At 42.0% G+C, this 17,329-nt stretch overlaps 1 protein-coding gene across 6 annotated transcripts; it reads right to left on the bottom strand.

The window, feature by feature from the left end:
• Window positions 1-12,985: 12,985 nt before the first annotated feature.
• Window positions 12,986-15,972, bottom strand: LOC1269216 (protein toll). 6 transcript variants are annotated; one of them, XM_061653596.1, is made up of 4 exons: window positions 15,826-15,972; window positions 14,722-15,124; window positions 13,745-14,272; window positions 12,986-13,688 (listed from the first exon to the last, which is right to left on the bottom strand). In XM_061653596.1, exons 3-4 carry the CDS (start codon window positions 13,898-13,900, stop codon window positions 13,305-13,307), a joined length of 540 nt encoding a protein of 179 aa, XP_061509580.1. In that variant the 5' UTR covers window positions 13,901-14,272; window positions 14,722-15,124; window positions 15,826-15,972; the 3' UTR covers window positions 12,986-13,304. The 6 variants fall into 6 exon arrangements, with proteins under 6 accessions (XP_061509580.1, XP_061509577.1, XP_061509578.1 ...); XM_061653593.1 differs by having other exon boundaries at window positions 14,722-15,183; window positions 15,826-15,939; XM_061653594.1 differs by having other exon boundaries at window positions 14,722-15,183; window positions 15,813-15,932.
• Between the last annotated feature and the right edge of the window lie 1,357 nt (window positions 15,973-17,329).

The raw sequence follows: 17,329 nt of genomic DNA, 5'->3' as shown, positions 1-17,329 counted from the left end.
TTCTACTAAAAAATCGTTGTTGAGCTTTTTGTGTCGCTTTTGTTTGATCGGATCAGTTTTGAACCGTTGTTCACAAAATTGATAAGGTTCTCATAGCAGTTTCAAAATAATTTCTAAAAAACTTTTTACATACTTTGGTTTGCATTTTCAAAACAATCATTACAGGCGCAAAAAAAAATTTTTTTCTGAAAGTTTTTGATATTCGAAAAAAATATGTTTTAATAATTACTCTTATAAAACTTATAAAGCCTTAAAATAAGTTATAAAAACACTTTTTAAAAATCGTTCAAAAATGCATTTCTGTAAAATCTTTGTAAAATATCTTATTTATATTTTTAAACGATTTTTACATGCGTTAGTTAGCGAATAAAACCTGTTTTTCTAAGTGTCTTTATAGTTATGGTACGACCATAAATTTGTTTTTTCGTCATAAGTCGTGTAAAAATGTGTAAAAAAAAAATTTAAAAAATATACGAAGATGTGAAATAGTATTCTGCACAACTCATACATTCACTATTTTTATCTATCTCTTATGGATTTTTCACAAATCGCGAAAAACGACTGTCCATATAGTTGTGGTAGGCGCTGTATAAGCGCAAGTTCAGTGTTAAAGTGCAATGGCAGTTAACCGACAGTGCTGTAATGAACATTATTTTCCCCGCAGTGTTTCAAGTGCAAGTGATTGTGACGCAAAACCGAAGAACGCTACGAAGCTCCACAGTCGCAGCGTGAGTGAAAGAAAACCAACTGACGACAATCGACGGACCACGCAAATCGGAGAAAAACGTCCCAGGAAGAGTAATTCGTCAAAAAACCATGTCCTCGAGAATATAAGCTGAATTAACCCGATCTACGATACAAATCGAGCATCGACAACCGCATCAAGAGATAGCGGAAGGATGGACAGTCCTACAAATACTCCAATCCGCCCATCTCGGCCAACCGAGATCGCTGATTCATCAAACATCGGAGACCATCACAGATTCATCCGAAATAAATAGTGAACTTATCATCACTGCAAATTCCGCCTCGAGTAAGAAATTCCTGTCAAAACATCATTACAAGGGAACACGTCCGGTTAAATTCAATTCAATTGAATTCAATTCAATTGAATTCAATTCAATTGAAGTTTATTCAAATTGTCAGCCTAATGGTTTCACAATTCCTAAATCTAACCTAAATCTAACTTCCAAACTTAACCTATCTTAATTCCTAATACTAAAGAGAACTTTTGAGCACATGAAAACAGATATTAGATTAAAATAGAAACATAGGAAAAGAAAAGTAAATAAGATTAGATATGATAGTCGGAAAAAAGAGGATGAGAAAATGAAGAGGATAGGGAAGAGTATCAGGGAAAAGGATTATAAAGGATTATAAACGGGGGTGGGGAGGATCTGTGCTAATATTAAAAGCGCGAACACACAGGAGAAGAGGCTCGTTGGAACCAAATGTGCTGTGACGAGAAACCATGTTTGGTGCGCTACGTGCCCTTAAATTTTTAGAGGATGCGTACAAACCAATCTGCTCAAGGAGAGTGGGAGCATCGATGTGACCATTGAGCATGCGTCTGATGAATTGGACGCGCGCTTGGGAGCGTCTTACTTCCAGGGATTCTAGACCTAGCAAATTGCAGCGAGATTCGTAGCTGGGCATAGCGGCATTGGGGCCAGCCATTCGTTGAAAAGCGAACCTCGTGAAACGCTTTTGGACCTTTTCAAATCTTAAGATCCATCCAAAACGGACTGGACCAAAGACCACTGAAGCGTATTCCAACGTTGATTTAACTAAAGAACAATAAAGTAACTTGATGCAAAGTGGATCACGAAAATCTCTGGTGAGTCTATATATAAGCCCCAGCGTTCTAGAAGCACTTGCGAAAACCGACTCTAAATGTTCGTTTAGTGATAATTTATCATCCTAAAGGACGCCAAGATCACATATAAGGGAGGTTCGAGACAGCACAGAATTAGAGAGCGAATATTCATAACGGATAGGGTTGCGGTTATGACAGAAGGATATTACAGAGCATTTTTCAGTGCAAAGACTTAGCTGATTTTAGGAACACCATAAAGAGAATGAGTTAAGAAACTCCTGGAGCCGAATGCAGTCGGTGATGAACACACATCACGCAGAAGAGCATTCCGATAGAGGGAGTCTTGACGTGCACAATCCGGGGAACATAAAAAAGCATTATCTCCTAGAACCAGCGAAATCCTTCATCGAAAAGGAACACCTAAACTCGTACCACATACAAATGGACGTAAGGAACGGCCAAACAGGTCTAACGATAAACGTTGCCTAGTAGTTTGTTTTACCAAGTGGGCAGGAAGTTTTCGATCAAGGTTCGGAACAATTATATTTTGTCAAGCCAAATTTGTGCAACCATGTGCAAGGGAGCATGGCGATTGAAAGGATGTCACGATTCAAATCTTAATGGACTTTATAAAAACAGTGTAGATGAACAAAATATGGTTTGTTACAGATGCAATTGAGCGTTAGTGGGTGTGCAAACTCAAAGGAATTTTGAGTTCAAAAACTCACAAAAGAATTGATTGCCGAACCGAACGCGTACGCAGAATTAAAAATTGCGTAAGTAAGTATCATATAATGCTTCACGTTGACACTAATCTATCCGATAACACGCCTCAAAGTGAAGGTGTAAGACAAGAAGTTTTAAACAGCCATCATGGCACAGAGCCGGTATGATTAACGTTATATCAAATAGTTTCGGTTACACTGATTTTTATATGTTACTGATGACACTCATTGTTTATGAGCAATCCGTCACTATGCATGCCTTTTAGTTCCAGACTCATCGCTTATTCTGTTAGATACAGATGTAGCGGACTCACTGTTACTATAGGGTGAAACTAGATCGCTTCAATAAGCTTGGTTGTAGTGAAGGCAGTCCATGACCATACGGGCAGCCAAAGCGTACAAGTGAGAATCAAGTGGGTGACTAAGAAAGGGTACACCTTGAAGGGAGTCAGAACAATAAACATTCTAATGTAGCCAATTCAAACGCTAAACTACGCTGAAATGAGTTGGCAATATCTCCACCAAAAGAATCTTCCAATTTAATACCATCAAGGAATCAAAATCATGTCGTTTTAAATTGTCAGACTGTTTTTCAAGTGCTAATGCTAGATAATCCACCTCTTGGTAACCTAATTAATAATCATTCTAAGTACCTTTTGAAAACACGATCATTGTCCCACTATAAAAATTTACAAATTCTAACAAAACTTTTCAATGGAACACTTATCACCATCGCACGCCACGCTACTCTTAACACTGTCCAATGCATGATTTTCTCTTCTGATCTTAGTAACATGACAAATGAAGAAGTCCTTGAAAATTTAAAATATCAAAAATGTAAGTGGTTGTTGAGAATGGAACAAATATTGCTTTAAAGCAAAGTTGTTCAAAACTTTAATTGGTAGATACCGAGTAGTCGGTATTGACATCGTTCACTCTCCCGTTTTGGTAATCATTTTGGTAATGATACCAGAATAATGAAATTTGTATTGAAAGGGATTTCAAAAGAACCTCAGAAGAGTGATACAACAACAGCTGATTGAAAACGACTCAAAGTTTGTGTCGACTTAAGTGGTTGTTGTAAATTGAGCAAATGCTACTTCACAGCAGGAGCTAATGAGAACTTCAACTTTAAAGTACTGAATAGCTAGAAGTTTAGATCACAATTTTCGCTTCTGAATATACGTAGATCTGCACTGCTTGATCAGCCGCTGTCGATCGAGAGATTCGGTTGGGACTCCAGTCCATTCTCGCCTGTAAAGCCATATTGGACAGTGAGCTCAGCATAACTTGTCGACCTGGTTTCTCGTTGTTTCTCCACTTGCTCTATCACATTGTTTTGCTTCGCTATTGGCTGATGCCTTATTATCACAGTTTCCAGGTGTGAACGTTCTGCATTGGGTACTTCTTCTTGCACTTGGATTATGAGGGGAACTGGGGGTAGTTTCGACACCTTAGGCCGCGGGGCCATGGGGATTCTCAACGCTCATTTTCTCAAGCACTCATGAGTGCTTTTGAGAAAACCTCGTTCTCAGCGTTTGTCGAATCGGAACAAAATCGGTTTTGAGAATCTTTGAGAATCTTTGAGAAAGTTGACGATGCAGCGATCGGCTAACTGAAATATAAGCAAATGTGCTATTTGTTTTTCGGTAATCACTTTGGAAAATGTATTCAATGTTTATAATTGAAAAAAAAATAAAAAAATGCGATCAAAAATATATTTTCTATTTAAAGCTCCAAATAAAGCATGAGTGACTTTATCAGTTTCTCAAAGTGAGAAAAATTGACGACGGCCACGGGCTCGCGTCTGAGAACAAGATTTGAGTGCTAGAGAAACTTAAATGAGTGCTTGAGAATGTTTTCTCAGCTTGAGAAAGCCCCGTGGCCCCGCGGCCTAACAATACGGGACGTGCATACAAAAAAGAAATCTTCGAGCTAAACCGTATCCGGCTTTAGCATTTCCGGGAAACCACAAACATAAAGGTGTTGATAAGAGTGCGAACTATTGGAGTAGTACGTGTCCAGCTTATTGACGTGTGTTGATTAGTGATGGGTAACCGGAATCGCACCCACGGCTCGGAATCGCTTCCGAGCATTGCTACTCCGGCTCCGATTCCGAAAAATTCAAATCGTCGATTCCGCCCGGAGCCGTCCGGAGCCGTCCGGAGCCGTCGGAGCCGTCCGGAGCCGTCCGGAGCCGTCCGGAGCCGTCGGAGCCGTCCGGAGCCGTCGGAGCCGTCTGGAGCCGTCGGAGCCGTCCGGAGCCGCTAGTCGGCAGCTGGAGCCGTTGGAGCCGGTCGGAACCGTTGTAGTCGTTGGAGCCGACAGAGCCGTCGTAGTCGATGGAGCCAACGGAACCGTTTGGAGACGTTGGGGTCGTCGGTGCCGTCGAAGCCGACGGAGTCAGTTCGAGCTGTAGGAGTCGTTGTAATAGTCGGAAGTCTTCTGAAGCGCTTTAATTTCCCGATATCAGCGATGATTTCATTTAAAAAAACAGCTTACGAGTAAAAAAATAGTCTTCTTCATTTATTGCTCTGAAGTTTTTTTGTATTTTTTTTAAACAATAAAGTCAAAAACAATTGTTTGCTCCGTATATATAGGGAAAAATTATGAATCAAACTATTATTGATCTTTATTTTCATAAAAGATGGACGGATGATTGATAGTTATATTCTTTATCTTGTCCATGTGCTATCGTGTTATTGGGTAAAAAACAAGTGCGGCCTAAACCATACACGTTAGCCGATGTAAACAACCGTGCAAATTTGATTCATTTTTTTCCTATATATACGGAGCAAACAATTATTTTTGGCTTTATTTTTGAAAAAAAAAACACACAAAAAAACTTCATATCAATAAATGAAGAAGACTTTTTTTACTAGTAAGCTGATTTTTACAATAAAATTATCACTAATATCGAGAAATTAATGCGCTTCAGAATGCTTCCGACTATTACAACTACTCCGACGGCTCCGACGGCTCCGGACGGCTCCAACGGCGCCAACGGCTCCGACGGCTCCGCCGGCTCCGGACGGCTCCGGCTGCCGACTAGCGGCTCCGGACGGCTCCGGACGGCTCCGACGGCTCCAGACGGCTCCGACGGCTCCGGACAGCTCCGACGGCTCCGGACGGCTCCGACGGCTCCAACGGCTCCGGACGGCTCCGGACGGCTCCGACGGCTCCAGACGGCTCCGACGGCTCCGGACAGCTCCGACGGCTCCGGACGGCTCCGGACGGCTCCGGACGGCTCCGGACGGCTCCGCCGGCTCCGGACGACTCCGGCTGCCGACTAGCGGCTCCGGACGGCTCCGGACGGCTCCGGACGGCTCCGGACGGCTCCGGACGGCTCTGGACGACTCCGGCTGCCGACTAGCGGCTCCGGACGGCTCCGGACGGCTCCGGACGGCTCCGGACGGCTCCGGACGGCTCTGGACGGCTCCGGACGGCTCCGGACGGCTCCGAACGGCTCCGAACGGCTCCAGACGGCTCCGAGGTCGGAGTTTTGCACCTACCTTCCGGAACCGCTTCCAATTTTGGCGGAGTCATTCGGAAGCGATTCCGGATTTTTGTTGAATTTACCCATCACTAGTGTTGATACGGTGATCGGTAGCCAATGGTCATCGCCCCGGAAGACCCGATTATCCAACGAAAAAGCGTGGCGGCAATACTACCCAAGCAGCGGATCTGAAGGCGACCAGAAGACAGGGGTACTGACGACACCGCGGGGGATCACCTGAAGACGACCTCGAGCAGGACAAGCAGGGGCGTTGTAAGAGCAGCAACGACACGACGACACCCATCCAGATCGGCAGCGACAGCCCAGTTACTTTATCCACAGGTTACGCAAAGTGAGTAGTATGGATATCATATTTAAAAGCAACCCGAAAGGCAATTGCAAGCTATGCAAGAACCCCGATGAGTGGGACACACAAGTTAATTGTATCGAGTGTGACAGATGGTTACATTTCAAAAGTCTGAAGCTAGAAGGTCCCGTTAAAAAATATGTGTGTCCAAAATGCTACACAATAGCTGAGGAACGCAAGGGAAATAGGGAGGCCTTAATGCAAACAGAGAGGCTACTAAAAGAAAAAACTGAAGCGGAAAAAAGAACTAGAGAAGAAAACGAAAGGTGTGAGAAGGAAATCGAAAGACTAGAAGACATATTAAGAAATGAAGAAATACATAACCAATCCGACACAACTCACCTACAAGACGACCTACAGACACTTACAACAAACGTAAATAAAATGGCAAACTTGGGTTTTGCTCCACGCAAGAAGACAGTTTTAAAACTTCCGGATTTCTATGGCAATTATAGAACATGGCCTCGTTTTAAACTACTGTTCGAAGAAACCACTCAAACAGAAAAATTTACGAATTTGGAAAACCTTACACGGCTCCAAATTCACCTTAAGGGAGATGCATTGCGATCCGTTAGCGGGTTGATGTTGAACCCAAGTAACGTGGATGCAATCTTGGAAAGATTGGGGAGGTTATATGGCAACCCAGTTAGCATTTTTAACGCCTTACTAAAAGACCTTATGGTGGTTAAACGGGCATCTTTGGAAAATCCATCTTCGATTATTGAGTTCTGTAACGCACTGAATAACATGGTGGAAAATATGACCATGTTGAACCAAACGGAGTGCTTGATGGACCAAAGGATCCTTACAGATCTGGTCGCAAAACTCTCTCCGGACCTTAAAACCAGGTGGCTCAGAGATTCACTTAACGAGGAAGGTGACAAAATCAAAACCTTGAAAGATTTCAGCAAATGGTTGAAACCAACAGAAGACGTGGCGATCACACTTCTTGCTATGGAAGGTGGTCAAAGAGACAGACCGGCGAGGCTGAATACTCACTATTCAGCCAGCCATCAAATTTCAAATAAAAGCTGTCTAATTTGCAGCCGTCCTGCAAACCATATCTTGTTACAAGCTAAAGAATGCCTCAGTAAACGAAAGATGGAAAATGCTGAAGGAGAAAAACGTTTGCACTAACTGCTGCAAATTCTCTAACCATGCGGCCATTAACTGTCGCTCAAGGCCGCAGTGTACAGTGGATGGTTGTGGACGACGACACAACACCATATTGCATGAAGAAAAATTCAACTCAATGGGCGCGGTGTCAAAAGCACATTTAAATTTTCATCAAAACTCGGAACAATACCTATTTCAAGTTCTGCCAATAACTGTCTATAACGAAAACAACTCCATCGAAACATTTGCATTGATAGACCCAGGATCCTCAACAAGCCTCATGACAGAAAGCCTAAGACAGAAACTAAATCTGCATGGCCCAAGGAAGCCGTTAACACTTTCGTGGACAAATGGATGCAACCAGGTAGAGGATACAAGCACGTCGGTATCTCTGAAACTCAGAGGTCCAAACGGCAGGCTGCTTTATGTCAAGGACATTAGGACAGTAAATGAACTGGACCTACCCACTCAAAGCATCAATGCAAACGTGTTGAAGAAAAAATTTTCCCACTTAAAGACGGTAAATATTTCAAGCTACAAAAATGCTAAACCCACCATTCTGTTAGGACTTCCACATGCTTATTACACGCAAGCTGTGGAGTCCAAATCAGGAGCGCCCAATGAACCAGTGGCACACAAAACACGCATTGGTTGGGTCGTATTTGGAAAGTGCAGAGATGGTGATGCAAAAGAAAATCAACATCTTTTCACAATACAGGATAAGAAAGAGGAGGAAGAAAAGTCAATGAGGGACCTGATGAAAAGGTTTTTTTCAACAGAAGAATTTGGCGTAAGGGAAACCAAATTCACCCCAAAATCAAAGGACCATGAAAGAGCCCTAAGTGTAATGAATGACACACTGAAATATACAAATAATCAGTATGAGATTGGCCCACTTTGGAAAGATCCCAATGTATCCTTACCAAGCAGCTACGCACAGGCGCTAAGAAGGCTCGAAAGTCAAGAACGGAACATGAAAGGTAATGACGAGATGAAAACCTGGTATAAAAATCAAATTACTGATTATGTTCAGAAAGGTTACGCTCGTAAACTAACACCATTTGAATTGCTGAATAGAGATCCAAAGATCAATTACATTCCCCATTTTATGGTCATCAATCCAAATAAGCCAACTCCAAAACCAAGACTGGTTTTCGAAGGGAACCTGGCTTATTGGGACTGGTTGCAAAGAACGAAGGGATTTCACTTAACTCTACTCTCTTGTCCGGACCAGACGCCACTACGTCAATTTTTGGAGTATTAATCCGCTTTCGCGAATACCCTATCGCCTGTTCAGGGGACATCAAGGAGATGTTCCATCAGATTCGGATCCGCAAAGAAGATCAAGTGGCTCAACGATTTTTATTCAGGGATAATCCACGCAACGAACCCCAAGTATACGTTATGAACGTCATGACCTTCGGTGCCACATGCTCTCCTGCTTGTGCCCAGTTCGTTAAAAATGAAAACGCCTTAAAATATAAAGACAAATACCCCACTGCAGTGGAAGTAATAGTAAAAAACCATTATGTTGATGATTATCTTGATAGTTTTCGGACTATCAATGATGCAATCAAGACTATTAACGAGGTTTGCCTCATACATGATAGAGCGCATTTCTTTATGAGAAATTTCGTTTCTAACTGTCAGGAGGTAATAAGAAGCATCCCAGATGATAGATCCTCACAACAAGAGCTGCTGCACATCTCTAATAAAGATATAAATTTTGAGAAAATTTTGGGGCAATACTGGGACGAAACAAACGATGTGTTAAGGTATAAGCTTAAGCATACCCCGTGTTCCATAATTTCAAAAAGAGAAATGCTAGCCTACTTGATGAAAATATATGATCCATTGGGGCTAGCAGCAAACTATACTACGCAAGCGAAGGTCATCATCCAAGAAATTTGGAAAACAGAACTGGATTGGGATAGCCCAGTACCAGAACGCATAATGGAACAATGGCAAAGATGGAAGGAAAGAATAAAGGAACTAGAACACATACAAATACCTAGATGCTAATCGGTGGCTAGCAATATCGAAGTAACTGAGTTACACACTTTCGTTGACGCTTCGGAGAAAGCGTTCGCAGCAGTAGTGTACTTAAGAACATTAACAGAAAAGGGGATTGACGTAAACATAGTGGCGGCAAAAACGAGAGTGGCACCAATAAAACCACTCTCAATCCCTAAGCTGGAACTTCTAGCAGCAGTACTCGGAGTCAGACTCGCCGAGACTGTGAAGGAGGAATTAAGAATTACCACTGATAGGGACTATTATTGGTCAGATTCCAAAACCGTCCTAGGATGGATCAATGCCGATCCACAAAAGTACAAACAATTTGTGGCGGTAAGAATTGGAGAGATTTTAGATACTACCAATGCTAGTCAATGGAAGTGGGTCTCCTCCGAAAGTAATCCTGCAGACGAAGCAACCAAGGTAGTTACAAGAAAATCTATATGGCTGAATGGCCCAGTATTTCTTAAACAAAGGGAAATTGAATATAGGGACCCCAAGCTAATCATTACTCATGAAGAAATCCGTCCAAATCTTATGATTAAAACCATAGAGAAGAGAACATTCAACTTTATAAAAACCGAATGGTGTTCAAATTGGCTAAGACTGAAGAGATCACTGGCAATCAATTTAAAATATATAGAATTTTTGAAAAGCAAGGTCAAGCGATTAGCATTTTCTCCGATAGTAGAAAAGGAAAACCTGGATAAAGCAGAAAAACTCCTATTGCAAAAGGCACAATGGGAGATATACGAAGATGATTTAGTTCAGCTTTCACTCAATGGACAAGTCTCTAAAAACAGCACAATAAAGAATCTCAATCCACAAGTAATAGAAGGACTACTACGAGCAAGGGGACGATTAGCAAATATATGCTACCTCTCCGATGACGTGAAACAACCCATAATATTACCCAAGAGGCATCACGTGACAGAATTGATCATACAGCATTATCATGAACGCTACATGCATAAAAAGATGGAAGCAGTTATTGCGGCAATCCGGCAAAGGTTTTGGGTAATCGACCTTAGGGCCGTGGTAAGAAGCGTGATCAGCAAATGCCAGCGTTGCAAAAATGAACGCGCACGTCCCATTGCCCCGATGATGGCCCCCCTTCCAGAAAGCCGAGCCGCTGTGTTCAAAAAACCCTTCACCCATACAGGTGTAGATTACTTTGGACCCATGACAGTGTCAATCGGAAGAAGGGTAGAAAAAAGATGGGGAGCGATATTCACGTGTATGACAACGCGCGCTATACATTTAGAAATCGCTAAAGACTTAAGTACAAATTCCTTCATAATGTGCCTAAAAAATGTGCAGCATAGGCGTGGAAAGATTTGTCACATATACAGTGACAATGGTACAAACTTCGTTGGGGCAAACAGGCAAATAACGGAACTCATCGAAAGATGTGCAACCAACGGTATCAAATGGCACTTCAATCCCCCGGCCGCGCCTCACTTTGGAGGTGTATGGGAGAGAATGGTCCGAGAGATCAAGAGCTTGCTGCCAAATAATGATAATATGCCAGAAGAAGTATTAAGATCGGCCTTTATCGAGATCGAATTTATTCTCAATAATAGACCTCTTACTCACATCCCCCTCGAAACTGAAGACGACGAACCTCTCACACCGTTTCACTTCTTGATAGGGTGTTCCGGAGAGGCCGAACCTACGCCAGCCGGGATTTCAGCAGCTGAAGCTAGCAGAAACAACTGGAAGAAGGCACAAGTTATCATCCAAAACTATTGGGAACGTTGGTTGAAGGAGTACCTCCAACATTAGCCAAACGAGAAAAGTGGATAGAACGCTCAGATCCAATACAACCTGATGACATAGTCGTCTTCCCAGACGAAAAACGCGTGGGTAGGTGGTTAAAGGGCCGGGTAGTAGAAGTTTATCCCGTTAAAGACGGGCAAGTTAGATCCGCAAAGATTAAAGTTGAAAACGGCGAATACAAACGCCCTGTTATCAACTTATCAGTACTAGAAGTAAAGGGCAAGAAAATTGCAGACGTACCTTCGTGGGGAGTTAAAAGACCGGTCAACATCGCCTACGTCAAGAAATTAGCTGAACAATTAAAAACTCCTCCTGCAAAAAGGAGGAAGCATCTCGTAAAACCTTATAATGGCCCGGTATCTATGCATTCTAAGCCTGTTAGCCGTATGGAAACTAACAGACAATCTTTCAGTTAAACCAGTTGAAGAAGCTGGTATATTCTTCGACCACGAAGGAACGCTTCTCTTGAAAAGGGGTGTGTGGGAAACAACCTTCCACACGAAAATACACCCCGAAAATGACACAGAGACTTTACTGACAATGGAGAAAGAGGTGACCACAGTATTCAAGGCACTGAGCGACATGGACACTAATCTTCTAAATTTGAAATTGACATTACAACAAAACATTCGACACGCACTTCAACTCTCACAGACTGCAGTAAAAAGACGAACCAAACGATCTAGCGGCATATTTGGATTTTTGAAAGGTATTCTTTTTGGAGAAGACGATATTGACGAACAGTTAGCCCTCTTTAGAGCTTCTGAAGACCAGAAATTGAAACATATATCGGAAGACATGACTCATAAAATCAAGCAGGGTGACAGACTTAGAAACGAACTTAATATGAAAATAGACCACATTATAAAGCATGTCAAAGAAACAATCATGCTAGCTGAAGACATAGTACAATACATTACGACAAGGTATCTAGAGTTAGAAATCCAGCCCCTTAGCATATTCGACTCGACGAAAATTTCCGAGAAGATACAATCAAGGTTACCCGATGGGTATATAATTCTAGACCACCCCCGAATTTCTAGCAAAGAGTTATTTAGGGGAGAAATAATAGTACATATTGAAAACGTCATCGTTTCGCAAGAGAGATTCGAAATATTCCATATCACTGTAATACCAAACCTAAAAAACTTTACAACTCTGGACTTAGATGAAAATGTAGTAGCTATAAACGATATACACTATATATACCCTACAGATATTACGCGATACAATAGCACTCATCACGTGTCCTCCGATGTAGCCGTTAGAAGAGATTTGGATTGTATATCCTCATTATTCAGACATATAAAAACAGAATGCTTGTGTGGTATAAAACCAATTAAAAACTCAATAACCAAATTTGTAAAGCTCTCCCAGCCGAACAAAATCCTATACTACTCTTCTCATCCTAATGAAATATACCTCAAATGTAACAAAACACTGACACATCCCGCGTATCAAGCTGTGGTAATAACACTTAGCCAAGACTGCAAAATACAGACCAAGAACATAGAAATCCAGCCAACCATGAAAATTGAAGCTGTAGAAACAAAAATGTATTTCAAGCCGCTGGCCAAAATACTGAATTTAAGCGCAGAGCAAAAAGAAGAAACAAATAGGGATCAGCTCTACCTCATAATAATTACAAGTACAATAGCCTGCGTCGCCACTTTAATATTAGGAATAACCATAGCATTTATTATCAAACAAGTACGAGCTAAAATGTACACTTTACGCCCCCCGCCGTTTAAACCGTCACCAAATAGTAGCCCCTCTACGAGGAATTACGGGGGTCAGGATGTTGATGACAGCGCCGCATAATTAGGTCATCACGGCCTGGGAACTGACCGACCGAACGGAAACAATTGTAAGCAAATCTAATGTAAACAATATCGACCAAATAAAAACTGCTGATCGCGATCGATCAGCAGAAAATTAGTATATAAGTTAGGAATAAGCATGAATAAATCGACTTTCAAGCACAAGAACTCAAAGACTAAGTTGTTTGTCTGTTCGAAGCCAAGTCGGACGGTAAAATCCTCCTGTCTTGGCGCTTCCCAACGAGTTCAGACTCGGTGCGGAAAATATACCCTTCAATCGACGCTTATGAGGCATGGCGTAGTGCAACTTCTCCCAGAACCACGGATCGTCCCAGCGGATGTACGTGTTGGTCTTTAGGTACGCCTGGAGCTGCGGATCAAGTTGTTCGATATCGCCAATATCTTGATAAATGATGGGAATCACGCGGTTGCACTTGTCCGCCAACGACTGTAAGTACGCGGTGCTAAACTCTATTTGACCCCAAACGGACTCCAGATAATTGAGTGAGAGGATGATAATGGTGCGTCGCGATTCTTCAACAGCTTTCGTAGTCTGAAAGAAATCACATGACAGTCACAAGTAAATAGAAAAAGCCGACCGTTACTAACCTCGTTGGCGATCATCTCCCCCGGCATAAAGTCACGCACGTGCCAGCAGATTTTGAAGTTGAGCTCTTCGCTCTCAAACCTCGGCAACAGTTCCTTTGTGACGAACTCCTCATCCTTATGTGCATACGAGATGAATGCGTCGTATCTCTTATTCATATCAATTTGTTCCTCCGTGGCAAACCACTGTAGCAAGTTATGCTTGAAGAGCCACACTTTGATCACACTTTGAGTTTATCGGTTGTCCGTCAATGCACTGAAGGGCAACGTAATCGGTAATGCGTGCTGCGTTTTCGACGGCAAACGTAAGCTGTGGATTTACACAATAACAAGGATTTGACGACAAGGTGATGTTAAGCAGGGTGGATGACTTGAGCTTCTGTATGAAGACCGCATCAATCTCAGTTAGTTGGTTGCCAGATACATTGAATAGCTCAAGGTTTTCGGCAGACTGAGCGATAAGCCTGTTGTTTGATACGGTAAGCCAACGAACGGAATTCCATCCTTTACCCTAGAAATTCCATCCTTCACCTGCAATATCAACAGACTTATTCAGTATATGCAAACAATTCAGCGGGTTAAATAAGAAACACGGTTGCTTGTACGTAAAAATCAGAAAAAAAACATATTTAGCTATCCATTGTTTTGGTATTGCAAAAAATGAATGTTAAACTACTAAACGTTAACTTTTACCGTTTTACCATTGTTTGGATTAGTTTAGTTTAACCGATATGAGATTTGCTAGTTGGGTGCCAGTGAGTGTTAACCGGTAAACCGTTACCGTTAGATAGTAACGCTGTAACACCACGTGTATAGTTTGCTATAACGGCAAACGGTTACGGTTAGCAACTCACATCACAGGATCTCACGTTTATAGACCCTCAATGAGTCCCTTCGTCTATGGAGCCTTTATAGTGCTCAGAGGTCCGCGATAAGACTACTGTACTACTGTATACTGTAACAATATTTGCTAGACTTACCATTCGCGGCGCCTCCAGCGACCACTCAGTCCGCGTACCGTTAAATCCGCCATTGTAGAGGGGCGTAGTAGATTTAAATTGAGGTGACCAGATGACATGGAGGCGTCAGTCATTAAGACCAGGATAATGAACTGGCAATGGAGAGAGGCCGTGAGCGAATTCGGACACTGCTTATTGTATGGAACAATTGGACGATGGCGGAACCAACATTCGCGGTGGCTAGAGTTGATGGGCGCACATAGTACTTTAGGACCAAAGATCAGCGAAGGCAGCAAGTTCAGAAAGGATTTAAACCTCGTCCTCCAGTTTATACGATTTTGATTCATCCAAACTTATTCAGGCAACTGTTTGAATAGGCCTACAGTCAGTACTGTCTAAGGCAACTTCTGGTGTGGATTCTTCACTAGATGGTCCGTAAATAAGCCAAATTTACTATTTTATTTATTCCGCAAAACATCATCTCTAAATGTAAACAAAAGTGTGATTAACAGATAGACAAAACTAATGGCTACTCGAATCGGAAAGAGTTATTCACTAGTGGAGAAAATTATTCACCGGTGGATTCGAGTACAATAACCGATCGAATAAAGTTTATCTTCCTTTGATCGCGATCAGCCCCAGTGTGAATACAGTAATAATACTCTATGTTAGATCAATAGCGCTGGGGCCGATTTCTGTACGCTCCGCTCCACTCGCTTAAAAACTACTAGGGGGTTACAACAACAAAGCCTAGAACTCCTGGTACCCGATGGGCGTTATCATCAGTAATCTCATAAAAATGGGCTATTGATGAAAAAGGGAACCACTGTTGCACAGTCTTCGTTTGTTGTGAGGTGTTCGAGATAAGCCTATAGTGACGTGTGTCATTAGCAAACTGTCTTTTCACCTCGCTAGCTTTGCTCGGCGTGCTATAGGAAGCAAACGTACGGAATTGCATAAACAAATACGCAATACGCATAGAAAAGCGTCTAAGAGAGCTAAAGCCATAGTGTAATTCATGCCGAATATTGCAGGTCTAATTAGCTCTATAAGACGGCTTCACGTTCACGCAGAAGTAACTGCAGAATCAGAATGCTCCTTATAAAACGTACTACACACACATACACACAAGTATACACAATTGTATCACTGATCTTAGCCTCTCTGCAGGGTAAGCAATCATCTGACTGACTGGTTTTGAGGAATCATCTGTCTGGTGTACGAAGGCATTAAAGTTTATTTTGATATTCGCTTTGCACTTTCCTTCCTGCATTCCCATGCAACAATCAAGGCTTGATTCAATTCGTTTCAATCGCCGCAGCTCAAAAATCGACCATCCCTCACGCCCATTAGGCCGCGGGGCCATGGGGCCTTTTCAAGCTGAGAAAACGTTCTCAAGCACTCATTTAAGTTTCACAGGCACTCAAAACTTGTTCTCAGACGAGAGCTCGTGGCCGTCATCAATTTTTCTCACTCTGAGAAACTGATAAAGCCACTCAAGTTTTATTTGGAGCTCTAAATAGATAATATGTTTTTGATCGCATTTTTGATTATTTTTTTTTTCAATTATAAACATTGAATACATTTTCCAAAATGATTACCGATAAACGAATAGAAAAATTACTGATATTTCAGTTAGCCGATCGCTGCATCCTCAACTTTCTCAAAGATTCTCAAAGATTCTCAAAACCGATTTTGTTCCGATTCGACAAACGCTGAGAACGAGGATTTCTCAAAAGCACTCATGAGTGCTTGAGAAAATGAGCGCTGAGAATCCCCATGGCCCCGCGGCCTTACATTGCGTTCTTGACTCCCCTACCACAAGGCTACAACAAGTGGAAATCTCAGTGAAATTACTCAAACACGCAAGCCATTCCGGTTGCCTATGTAAACTCAGTGCACATTAATCTTAAACTCTACGACCAGACACCAGGGTATGATTTTCATTTTCAAAGTGATGTAACTTTTTATTCAAAAATGGTAGATATTACAAAAATCAAGATGTTTTCTCATTTTGTCAGGTTTACTGCTCTGTTGAGTACAATACAAAAGCATCCCAAGCCATAAAATCAACATGTTTTCTCGCTCTAGATGGTATGCTGGGCTGTTGGGTACAACGAGAAAATTTGTTCATTTTGTTAGTTGGTTTATAGAGTATGCTACCACGAGCTGAGATTACACATGCTGCCGGTGGTTTTTGCGTGCTTGGGTTACATACTAATCACCCACCGAGTTTACCCCTGCCGTTAAAAGGTGGACATTTTGTGTGGAAGCAACTGTGCTTAGTTATTCACTTGCGGAGAAGTAAGTAATTTCACAAACAAAAACCGAATACATGTCATTGGGAGAAACATGCGAGACAAGAAGAATAGTTTTAAGCTTAAAATTAATCCACAAATTGAAAGAGGCGAATGAGGCAAATTGGCTCAAAGTCTCTATTTTCAAATTTTCAAATAAACTAAACCAAATAAACCAAAATGCAGTAGGTAATGTAAGCAAGTGTGTCTGAGAGTGCTAAAGACGAAGTAAGTGAAGTGTGCCAAAGAAAAGTCTGGAAAAGCCTCCGAAGAGCGAAAAAGTTCCAAACATGCATGGTGTTGATTTGTTAATTGATTCGTACGAGCGATTT

Source organism: Anopheles gambiae, chromosome 3 (assembly GCF_943734735.2).
Source record: "Anopheles gambiae chromosome 3, idAnoGambNW_F1_1, whole genome shotgun sequence".
Taxonomy (NCBI): domain Eukaryota; kingdom Metazoa; phylum Arthropoda; class Insecta; order Diptera; family Culicidae; genus Anopheles; species Anopheles gambiae.
This window is presented reverse-complemented; position numbering and strand designations above follow the sequence as displayed.

Excerpts from the sequence above, each read along its gene's own strand:
- LOC1269216 (XM_061653596.1), bottom strand. The coding sequence starts at position 13,900 with ATGAATAAGAGATACGACGCATTCATCTCGTATGCACATAAGGATGAG. Across the intron at positions 13,689-13,744 it reads GGGAGATGATCGCCAACGAG|ACTACGAAAGCTGTTGAAGA; the intron begins GTTAGTAACGGT and ends GATTTCTTTCAG.